Below are 12,374 nucleotides of genomic sequence, written 5' to 3' on the forward strand. Positions count from 1 at the left end.
TGAGTTGACACAGTACTCACGGGCACCACTAATCTATGTGACCCATCCATATCTCATTTTCTCTCCTTCATCGTAAGCTGCGTAGCCAGCACGTCGCTATCAATATTGCAGTTTTATCGGCAATATAATGTATTGTCCCAAGAATTTTAATGGAAGTTACCGTGTTAGCGTACCCAATACCGTTTTATTCGTATACGTTATTCAATCTCTATTGCAGTAGTACTTTCCCCAATTTGTTTTTAAGAATAAGCTGCCGCTGGAGCACCGATCGCCTGCATACCCCACCTTACATGATTCATCATCACAAAGGCACGCGCAAGTACAATCAATCTCCTCATCGAGCCTAGCCTACATACTACAAAACAAAAGGTGCCGATCTGCAACCTACAAACTGTCGTGAAAAGTATCCTGCTGAAACAGGGAAGTAGCGACTGTCGTGAAAAAATCCTGCTGAAGCGCAGTGAAGTAGCGACGAACAATTTCAAGATGAGGTACAATGATAACTATGCGCGCGTATGGCCTGCGTAGGAAAACATTTTTCGGTGGGGCCAGCCTATATGTAGCGGTTGAGGGTGCTCCGAGCACAAATATTTAATATATATAATTATCTAAATTTAACTTAATGCATAAAGATTGAATTTTGCGTTGTGTAACTTTAACAGCTGGCCAGCTGGCATAATGTGTATGCGCCTGGATTGTTTCCTGTAACCCATGTATAACAATGCTTCTTTATATACAATGCTGGGAGACTTTGCCCTGTGACAGTGCTGAGAGACTTTGCCTTGCTGTATAATGTGTATAATGTTTTCTCGTGTATAACGCTTCCTCTCGCCTTTGAGTTATCTCCTTTATAAGCCCTGCCCTGTACTGTACAGCTAGGCAGTGTGAGCCTGGACCAGCCAGATGGAGGCCGGAGAGTATCGTGACGTCGTTGTTGTTTTGTCGTTGTAACCCGAACTGTTTTGTTGAATAAACTGAGTTTTGAACCTGGACATGTTATGGAGTCGGACTGTGGGCTAACGTCTTATCGCTTGACGCCCACAAATATCACTTGACGCCCACACTACCATACGGGACGAGAAAATAGTATGATAAAGTGTACCTCGTAAGCTTGTTCTAGGTGTTAAATAATGAAAAAATCAGCTAAAAACTCGTACATGGTAACCCGTAAGCTGGCACGAGGTGTATGACGGATGTGTACTATCGTTGACCCACCACGCGGTGATAAAAAAGCGTTATTCGTTCATTGTCCCCAAGTATCACAAGAACAAAATAAGTAAGAAAACAGTCAGAGAATCTACTCTACATAAACTGGAACCTTCTGCTCTGATTAACCTTCAATACATTAAATATTGTGGCAGACCGAAATGAACCACCTATTTCTGATTGATGTTGATTTTCTTACAAAGATAGTTGTACAGATTTGAAACTTCTTCAATAGCAGTGATGAGAAGAGTCATCTAAGGTAGAAGGAAACAAATGGAGCTTGCTTCTGTTCTTTATGGGTAAGGTCCTGAGGACTTGGGATTTAGGCCAGATTTGGCCCGTTACCCATCATGAAAGCTTGCTTCAAGTGGCATAATACCTCAGGTATGCAGAAATATAGACTACAAGATAAAGGCATCAGTCATACAGATCAAACTCCACTCTCTTAGCGGAGTAAAATGGAGCATTAGGTTTATCAACTCTTCGGACACGAACCTCATCGTTGAAAAATCCTTTGGATTTCCATTCCTGTACCAAGGTATAAAGAGTGCATATCAGTAACATATGTGGTAACTCGTAAGTTGGCACAAGCTGTATGAAACAGAACACCAGTGTTGTCGTTTTCCGAACAGACGAGGATAAAGCAAGTTACAAAAAAATGTTGGGTTAATTGGTGTAGTCAGAAAAGTATTTTAAATGCAGTGGAAGCAGGGATAGTAAAATTTACAATCCTTGGACAACTTGTTTCTCAAAATAGAAATAAATTTCAATCAAATTAGAAATAAAAATGTTGTCAGAAAATCTATGTTATACATGAATATACATACCTCCATATTTTGTGAGGAAAACGGCCCAAAAAGTTCTGTAGTTGATTCGGACCATTTATACTCCCACTTTACTGAGGTATCGGCTGTAAACCAAAGCAAAACATTTTTTACATTAAATCAAAAAAACTTGTTTAATTAAAGTTTTATACTAAAAAAATGTTTTTAATTTTTTTTTAATTTATACAATTTTTTTAAATTTTTAAACCTAATTATTTTTAAATATAAGTTCAGCACAACATTGCCAACCTTCTGTGGTGATTTCTTTGCTCTTTTCCCCGTTTTCCGTCTTCTTTTTCCCTTCCTTTTCATCAATATCATCGGCAAAAATATCAAGTTCATCTTCTGCAGTTGGTGCGGGGGGAACCTCCTTGCTTGCTTTATCAGAAACACGCAACTGTGTGGGAAGACAAATATTAATAAAGTTCTTAAGTTTTTCTTTGTATTTTGGAAAAACTGAGTGGAAAGAAAAATAATTAAATATCAATAAAGTTTGTACACTTCTTTGCATTTGAGGAACAAGTTACTTAGGTAAATGAAACACAAATTTTCCAGTCAGCTTTAATTTAATCCTGTCATGGAAATAAGCTGAGTTTGTTTTGAAAATAAGAAGTAAAAAGTTACAAATACCACGAAAAATTACAATATCTTGCAATAATAGGCTAGTGCCCAGTGCTAACGTATAAACACGACATACTTACCGAGTTTAGCCTAAACTGCAGTTTTTCAAAAGTATCGGAATAAATATCATAATGTCCGGCTCCAGTCATCTGGTCAACTAGTTCAGTTAGTTCAAGAAACTTCTTGTTTCGCAACTTTTCATTCTCATCAGATTTATCTTCGTTCGCTGCAAGTTAGGTAGAATATTAAATTGACAGACTTAGACCTGAAACCTTGGAATTACAACGCAAGCCAAAAAATTTTTGCAAACTTAAAATATGTGCAAAAGAAATGTTTACACATGCTTTGTGGGTTGCAGAAACATGTTTGGGTAATCATTACAGTTTTTCCTTTAAGCTCAATTAAAAACCAATGTACCTGATGCATTAAAATCACGAACAAATATGCTCAAGTATAAATAAAATAGTTCGAATTTTTTGGCATTAAAATTGCAGAATCAAGAGCATATTGCCAAACCCTGGTCAAAAGCATTGGCCAATTGCACTTAATGCACCAAAATCTTCAATAAACTGCCCTGTGGCCCCAAAATAATAGGGATTTTACCAAACCCTATTACAAAGCATAAATATCCCAGCAACAAAATAATAAATACCTTCGGTTGGCTCTTCCACTTCCATATCATAAACCTTCTCTCTTTTCCAAGAGCGAGATTTATTTGTTTTGTTTGAATTATTTTTGCCCCCAAGTCTACGGAGACCTTTGCTTACTGTTTCACCTTTCTCAAGCAAACTAACTATGCCTTCAATCAGCTGTGGGGATGGAAGGGTTTAATTTAGGAGGTTAATTATGTAAATTTTACTAATTTATACTGTATATGAAAAACACAGACACAGACATGTATGGTGTTATAATGACTGTAGTTGCCTACCAATGAAAGAAAAAGAAAGCTGACTGCAAAGCACTGGACTAGATTATTTAGATTTTAATTATGTGTCCTACATATGGGCAGCAAGTAAAACCAATCAAGAAATGTGTTTTCTGTGTTACCTAAACTAGAAAATGTTCAGATAAATCCAAACCTTGAGTTCACTGAACTCTGATGCGTCATTTTCACTATCGCTGCTATCCTCGTTAGTTGGTTCAGGTTGTGAAGGCTTTTTCTTTACTTTAACCTAAACATAAGTTGAACTTTATTTGAATGAATGAATGAATGAATGTAACTTGCTTAATATCTGTGTGGCCGGGAAACCGAAGTCGTTATAGCCTAGGTTATCTGTTTCATATACCTCGTGCCAGCTTACAAGTTACCACGAATGTTACTTTGTGGATGATCACTGATCAGCTTTTCTCAATCGCAGCCATTGAACACTACAGACTTAGGTGCGTTGCTAAACTACCATTAAATATCAAGAACTTCGGAAAAAAGGCTCAGAATAAAAAGAATATATATATATATGTCGTTTAACTTATAAGATGTTGAAAGAATGGACTTAAAAGTTTGAGAGGCAACAGGTTATAATTAAATTCCAAAATTCATAAAAAAAAATAACCAAAAAATTGGGAAAAATGTTAAAACCAACTTATCATTAACTAACCCAGTCAATGTTATCCAACCAGTTATCCCTGATTTCTTTTTCCTTCTTGAAATGATAATGTCCTTGTGTGTCGAAGTCACCTTCCTCCATCTCCTCCTTAAGGTTGAAGGGAGTAATCCTTGCTTCTCCAACTTCTTCATCTTCTTCAATGTCATCCTCAGCTCCTGTTCGATGTTGAAAGGTTATAATACTTTTAGTTACATACGTGGTTAGTAGCGCTGCCAGGTGGGGTTCAAATATTCGCAACCCAAAACATAATTTTTTGGAAAAATAAATCCCCTTTCCCTGTTTTAGACTGAAAAAAAACTTTGTACTAGTAAAGAATCCTTCAGAACATTACAAATTAGGCTGGTGGGAAGTGTTAGGTTTAAAAAATAGAGGTTATTAGTTAGGTGTTATATGATTTTGTATTAAAATATTGGATACCACTCCACCTTCAATATCTTCCTCCGTTAGTTTCTCGTATTCAACTTTTTCTTCTTCTTCCTCATCACTGTCAAGGCTGTGGTCTTCCTTTCAATGTAAAATGGAAATATGTTAAAACATAAAATTGATAAAAAGGTGTTGGATAGGGTGCCAGTTAATAAGCATGGCTGTTGCACCAACATATGGTGAACAACAGGCTGTGCTACTGAACAGTATGTTACCTTAAATCTTGATCCAGGGGTTGAAGCCTTTAACTCTTCGTTGACATTCGTGTCCTATAAATACAAAATACTGAATAATGTTACTGTATTAGTGTCGCTACCTAATTACAAGCTTTAAAAATTAAAACTGTATAGACTTGATTGGACTGCTGCATCTGCAAACGCATACAACGCTTAATATACAAAGCGTACAATATATACAAAGTAATTGTAAGGTGTACAGCATAACTGCTATTGCACACCATTACTATACTGCAGTCAATATCAACACTACAGTCAGGGGCTCAAAAAGAAAATTACAAAACGAACCTTAGACGTCGAGGCAACGTCTTGTCTTCTGACTTTAACAGATCCGGACGAGCCTGCATTTTCGTCGAACCTCACTCTTTTTGACATATTAAGTGGTATATTCTGAAACTATCGAAGAGGTGCTATACAGATACAAATTTATAAGAGAAAAATCGGAATTTTTAACATATAACGAGATTTTCAAAAAATTCGGAAAATTTATTTTTCGAAGTGCTAAGTGATCATTCATGCGTTAAGAAAACATAGACATCTTATAATCATCGCAAATTCTAATTATTATGCATTGTATTGCTGTACATTTGCAATCCAAATAAAAACAATATTTGTGTATCAGACCTGTAGTTTTACTTAAAAATTGCATATTCAGAATATACGATTCGAAATTTATTAAAGTGTTCGATAAAAGCGTTTCTTTGTTTATATCTCCTTGAGGTTTTTCCTGACCTTTCGCGTAACCGAGATCGTACAGCTGTGTGTGTTGAGTGTAGCGTTGTGTATAGGGTAGATAGAAGCTGAGCTTAAACTTAATTTACTTAACTGATGCGATGTTTTAAGTTACGTATATATTATAAACACGTATGATAATAACTGTGTCTGTTCTGGACAGTGGACTTATACCAAAACCATATAACTTATTAATTTGATGTGTTTTTCTTTTTGGCAGAGAGATAAACGTTTAATGCGTGGTGATATCTAATTAAAATAAACATGGTGCGTTTCTGGAATTAAATGGAAATGGATAAGCAGATTAACCTTGCAAATATGTATTGGCAATAACAAGAAGACACTCGAGGCTTGTGACAGGGCATCTGGGACTAAGGAGTCTTAACAGGTCCAACAGAATTTCTTTAAAGAACACATCAATTGCTGGCAACATAATTTATCCATAATGGAGATTGCTGAACCAGATAAGCCCATTGGATATGGAGCATTTGGAGTTGTGTGGTAAGCTTTATTTTGTTTGTTTTGATATTTTTGGCTTTAAAAATTCTTCTATTTCTTTTATTTGTGTCTCGTTATACCTGAAGAATAACAGTGGCAGATATTCAGAGACGCAGGCAGGAGTAGTCGCTCTTTAATAAAATATGCTTTGAAAACCAATTTGTTGTGCACAAAGTTTGTCAAACTATCACAAATAAATAAATACACTATTATATTTCAATTGGACCATACCCCCTTTAAGAAAACATGAGAAAAGGGTAATTTAGAAAAATATATAGTTTGTGTAGCTGTTCATTACTCAAAATAAGTAAATAAATCCCTCAATTACAGGGCAGTTAAGGACCCAAGAGATGGAAAACAAGTTGCTTTGAAGAAAATGCCGAATGTTTTTCACAACATTATGTCCGCTAAGAGGGTGCTGAGAGAGTTGAAGATGCTTTGTTATTTTAACCATGAAAATGTAATGGATATATATATATTAGAGTCAGAGTGTATAGGCTACTGCAAAAGTTATAAATGTTTCTTTATACCAATTTGGTTTTGTAATGACTTAAAAATCTGTTACTTGGTAAAGCCTGTTTAAAAGCGGTTTGTTTGTTAAGCTAAAGAGCCTATTGTTACATACATCTGTAGTGTGTCTTGTCATAGGACTTTACCCATATAAAACAGAATATAATGTTCTAGTTCAAGCATTTTTTTATTGGCTGAAATAGAACACCTAGTCTCTGCTACATTACGTTGCTGCTAATCAAGAATTTTTGTATATTATACATATATTTATTTTCTACATTATATTGCATTTGAAGTTTTCAATTTGTTTTATTGTGTGTTCAGGTTCTATCAGCAGTTGATGTCCTTCCCCCTGTTGACAGCCCATATGAAGAGATGTATCCTTTGTTGTTTAACCTTATAATAATAGGGGCAGTACAAATACAAGAATATATATAGAAAATAAAACACCCTGGGGAAAATAGGCCAATTTCGGACTAAACCCCAGGACCTATGGCATGCCACGCTGCAGGGCCTCATCCACATAGAGTAGAAGAGAAATAGAAAATAAGTTAAACTTTCGAAAAAACAATTAACCAATGCACCAACAAACATATATGGGATGATACCTCGAACAATAGTCTTGGCAATGCATTTTACAACTGTGTGAGGCTACAGTAAAGCTATACATACAGATATTTAATAAAAATAGAACCATTTTACTGCCAGATTTGCGGCTAGAGGAGCACTCATCCAATTAAATAAAGCCTTCATTTTTATTGCGTTCTCTTTAACTTGTAACAATAACAAGGTACGTCATCACACAACTGATGCACACAGACCTTCACAAGATCATTGTTTCCCAACAATCCTTGTCGGCTGACCACATTAGACTTTTTCTATACCAAATTTTACGAGGTTAGGCGAGGCGAGGATAGTTCAATGTCTGGCCTCAGCTAATAAAATAGCATAACTCAGTCCATTTTTCAAATTAAAAAAAAAAATTTATATAAAACTGTATATTTTTTTTAATTTACGATAAACATTTACAAATAATTGACAATTTTTTTTACAAATTTTTTAAAATAAAGTTTTTTTAATTTACAAAAAAGTTTTTTTTTTGTTATTTAAAGTTACCAAATGCATTCCTGTTTTTGTTTTACCAGGTGTAAAATATTTACATGGGACGCGAATCCTCCATCGAGATATAAAACCAGGCAACCTTTTGATAAACAGTGATTGTCGTTTGAAGATTTGTGACTTTGGTTTAGCAAGGTTGGAAGAACCAGATGAATCAAAATACATGACCCAAGAAGTGGTTACGCAATACTACAGGTATGTTACACAATGCATAGTTGCATACCACACTATTGTGTTGTGGGCGAAGTCCAGGGTGGAGCTGCATTGGTTGTATGAATGACCTACTTAAAGCTTCCTGGGTGTTTGTTGGGGTGATGGGCAAAATCTGGTCTAAATCCCAAGTTCTTGACAAGCACCTCACCCATATAAATTAGAATAGCAAACAAGTAATACACAATGCATATCAGCAGTCCCGTTTTTTAGGAACTTAAATTAGATTTGTGTTTGGTATAAATGTATTTTTCGGGTGTGCTTGCAATTTCTTAATCACCAAGGTCTGATATTCAGCAGTTTAAATATCAAAGGTCGAAATTAAAGAGCTAATCCTACATACATTATGTGTTTAATAACATAAAATTTATTACTTTTATGAGTATGAACAAAACACAATATCGTAAAAACAACAGTCGTTAAAAAAATGGGGAAAAATTCTCAATAAACTGAGGTCAATGTACTTGGATAATAAGCCATCTCTGGTCTATATACCAGGTCCCATGGCAGGCAGTATATACACTATTTATAACAGCGGTTCCCTAACTGGGGTTCGTTAAGCAGTTTCAAAGAGTTTGCAATGTGGAGCAATAATCTTTGATTGGTGTAGCTATTTCATTTTTCATGTAGCATTCTTTGATTTTTATTAAGCCGCAAAATATCACAATAATTGCAAAGGGTCCATTGGGCAAAATTTTAAAAAAGTTTTGGATCTGCAGATCTATACAGAAATGGGTGTTGATGTATTATAATACTAAACCTTTCACAATAGGGCCCCAGAATTGTTACTAGGAGCCCGACATTACGGGACCGCAGTCGACATTTGGAGCATTGGTTGTATTTTTGCTGAACTTCTTTCAAGACGTATTTTATTCCAAGCCAACAGTCCAGTCACCCAGGTGAATACAAATGCACAGAGTTTCTGTAGTGCCCAGTTATCCTGCTAATTCCCGTTTGGAAAAAATGTGACTTACTTTATCCTCGCGTGGCCGGGAAACGAAAAAACGAAAGTGACCGGCAAACGAAAAGACGCAAGTCGTTATAACACGGGTGTTTGTACACCTTAAGCCAGCTTACGAATTACCACGAGTGTTACGTGTTTTTGGCGTTTCTTTTTTTTTGTTTTATAAAGTGCTGACAATTTTATTTTTGGTTATACCCTTATACAGGTCGACATGTAAAAAACTGTAATTGTTTTGTTTTTATATATAGCTGACAATTTTTGTGTAATGTTATATCGTTACTCTCCTAACAGATCGACATGATATACAATCTACTAATGGATTCAAACATCAGCTCTACTCAGCAATTCTCTCAACGTAGTGGCAACCCTGCAAGGGACATGGAGGCGAGAGCACAGCTGTATCAGTCCGTGTCTCGCATGCCAGCCGCACCTAGTACCTTCTACCACCTTGCCCCTAACATGACGCACGAAGCAGCTCATCTGATATCCAGACTTCTTGTATGGGACCCGGTATGTTGAGTGTGAATGGATGTAACTTGCTTTATCCTCGCGTGGCTGGAAAAGACAGTCGTTATAACACGAGTGTTCTGTTCCACACGTCTTGTGCGCTTACGAGTTGCCAATTATGTTACTTTGTGGGTGAATATTTATTTTTTTATGTATGGCTGATAATTTTGAAAACCCATTAGCGACCACTGGGTTGAAACAATATTATATATTTCGTAATAATTAATTAAATTCCAGACCCATTACGTGTACGTCGTTGGGCTTATCACCATGTAATAAAAAATGAGTAACTCAGTTAATTTAAGCGCGCCTAAAATATTCATGCTATTAACTGCTAGGAATGCCACGAAACATGACGTTCGCGTCTTAAATCGTCTTTAACGTGACGTTCGCGTGTTTAAATGTATTTTAGTCAGCGCTTGTAACATTTTGAACGTGCACTGGGCGGGCCACATAATTACTGTAGTGGTATTTAGATTTTAGATTAAGATACAACAACAAATCATGCAGTTTGGTATCAACTGTACAGCGGTTGCTTCTTCAAGTATAATTGTAGTATAATAGGGTGGGAGAAGATGGTACGCCTTTAGCACGTATTATCTAAATATCCTGACCGTGATTTAAACAATTAACAACGGTATATAAGAGTCGTGAGAATATGGGTTTATAATTATTTGAATGTTCTTTGTTTACTACCAAATGCAACGAGAAAGTAGAATGAAAGGTATCCTATTTTGCCCCGTCCTACTATCATATGTAACGAAAAACAAAGCGATCGGGTAAACAAACCAACTGGCCCTAAATTCCGGTTTTCTGAGGTACCTCGCAGGATAATCTCATCCATATACAATAATAAGAAAATGGGCAATTCAAATTAGCAATTAGGTCGAACCTACAACCCAGGAGGTCCTACGTATTACAATGACGCAATCATTGTTATTTAACAATCCATTGTTACAGAACAAACGCGTTTCTTGCGCTGAAGCATTACGTCATATCTACCTCCGTGAAGGCAGGCTACGCTACCACACAAGTTTATGTCGTTGTTGTTGTATAACAGCGGAGGGTATAAGACACGCGGCAGATCATGATTTTGAGCCTGTACCGGATTCTGTGTTTGATGATTCCTATGAAGACGAGCTGAGAACTGTAGATGACGTCAGAAGTAAGCATTGTTACGTAGTTTATGGGTTTGTGACGTCTTGTCGTAAAACAACACAACAAAACGATGCTGATTAGTTAGAAGTATCGATGTTAATAATGTATATTTGCCATACATATGCATCTTATTCTATTGTATATGGGCGGGTGACTTGGTTAAATAAATATTTAGAAAAAAAAATCATTTTTTAACCAAACAAATCGCCCTGTTTTACGTAAGTGACTAACGCAGTCGTTACAGAGTGGTTTTATTGGGTATATAGTAGGGTGGGGGAAGATGGGATACCTATTTATTCTATTTTTTTGTCCTATGTGGTAGTAAACAAAGAATAATCAGAATACTATAAAACCGTATCCCCACGACTCCCATAAATCATTGTTAATTGTTTAAAACATGATCAAGATAGTTGGATATTAGGTGCTAAAACTGTCCCATCTTCCCCCACACTACTATACAAACGGGAATGGCTTCGTATTGGTTTATGTTTTGCATATTAGTTGTTACTCCACACAGATGCAGTGACAGACTTCATCAACAGCCAGCCATGCGGACGGAAGGCTCCACTTCGTATTAATCCAAACAGCGCAGTGTTTCCAAGATTTGTTGCTTCTACCGTTGCACATTCCCATCCTGTGCCAACCTCTACGAAAATGCCGTAATGTGCAACACTGCTGTTTTACTGAGGCCTATGTAAGCTTAACTGACCAGGAAGAGATACACATCAAAATGTTATTTGCTCAAAATAGCATACAATTAATACGTAATATGAGTTATAAAAATTGTAACCTTAACATTTTTTTCAGTTTCGTCTTTTTACGTGTGTATTTCGCGGGTGATTTTCGGTGCTGTAGTTGTACATACATGTTCTCTGTCGTGTGCCTATAGTTAACAGCATAGGCAATTGAACACACGGTGCATTAACCAAACACGCACTGCTGCTAGAGATTGTCTACTGCTTATAAGCCCACTAATGTTGCAATGTTTTTACCTTTTCCCTTTGCACGCTGCCCAGCATGTCACTGACCGCGTGCATGAGGTCTTACCTTGTCGGTACTCCCTAAGTAAGCCATGCCACCGGCATATTGCTACCTTTGTATAACGACTGTGTTTTAATTGCGATTTAGTAGGGCGGCCAAGTCTTTGTACCGAATACACATTTCCTATTGAACTTTCGATGTGTGATCGTCGTTTTACTGTTTTACTTGCTGTCGTTTTATGCGTGTGTTTTAATTCATATTACCTGTCGTATAATCCCTTCGTATCACCTTGTAATCGGCGATACATTACTTACCTATCGGCGTAAATGAAGCGACGTTGGTACCAGACACTGTTTTTACCAAAGCACGCTAATCATTACGTATTGATCACCTTATTGCTGGTTCATATGGGTTTGTTTTCATATTGAACTTAACGTACAGTGCTATTAATACACTGCTGCCCCACCTAATTGACTGGCAAGCATATCAGTCTTTTAGAATTACAACTATCTTCGCCTGCAGCGATTTGCTGTTCTGTGCACAATCGCCTGATTTTTTTTGTATTTTTTATCGTGTTTTAAGTTTTATTAAAATACCTGTACAGACCGCAATTACCACACGTGGAACTACAACATCTGATTGCATCCCGTACCGTGTTTTGTCGCCGCTTTTTTTCATCAAATCACTTTTGTGTTTTTTATCTTTTCATTTGTACCATTGTGATTATTTGTATTAAAAGAGATCCAACCTGTTTGCCCTGTAGCATTATAACTTTGCATTA

At 36.5% G+C, this 12,374-nt stretch overlaps 2 protein-coding genes across 2 annotated transcripts; one reads left to right on the forward strand and one right to left on the reverse strand.

The window, feature by feature from the left end:
• Positions 1 to 1,062: 1,062 nt before the first annotated feature.
• LOC149737117 (CD2 antigen cytoplasmic tail-binding protein 2 homolog) lies at positions 1,063 to 5,436 on the reverse strand. Its single transcript, XM_089876322.1, has 10 exons — positions 5,203 to 5,436; positions 4,894 to 4,947; positions 4,681 to 4,759; positions 4,247 to 4,410; positions 3,731 to 3,823; positions 3,304 to 3,460; positions 2,732 to 2,877; positions 2,280 to 2,427; positions 2,034 to 2,116; positions 1,063 to 1,734 (listed from the first exon to the last, which is right to left on the reverse strand). The coding sequence occupies exons 1-10, from the start codon at positions 5,287 to 5,289 to the stop codon at positions 1,624 to 1,626; spliced, it is 1,122 nt and encodes a 373-aa protein (XP_089732448.1). The 5' UTR covers positions 5,290 to 5,436; the 3' UTR covers positions 1,063 to 1,623.
• A 403-nt stretch (positions 5,437 to 5,839) lies between these two features.
• On the forward strand, positions 5,840 to 12,344 carry LOC149737118 (serine/threonine-protein kinase NLK-like). The gene is made up of 9 exons (XM_089876321.1): positions 5,840 to 6,147; positions 6,475 to 6,604; positions 6,979 to 7,031; positions 7,445 to 7,551; positions 7,800 to 7,968; positions 8,756 to 8,882; positions 9,239 to 9,457; positions 10,415 to 10,619; positions 11,130 to 12,344. Exons 1-9 carry the CDS (start codon positions 6,092 to 6,094, stop codon positions 11,273 to 11,275), a joined length of 1,212 nt encoding a protein of 403 aa, XP_089732447.1. The 5' UTR covers positions 5,840 to 6,091; the 3' UTR covers positions 11,276 to 12,344.
• The last annotated feature ends 30 nt before the right edge of the window (positions 12,345 to 12,374 follow it).

This window comes from Ciona robusta, chromosome 4, assembly GCF_009617815.1.
Source record: "Ciona robusta chromosome 4, ASM961781v2".
Classification (NCBI taxonomy): Eukaryota; Metazoa; Chordata; class Ascidiacea; order Phlebobranchia; family Cionidae; genus Ciona; species Ciona robusta.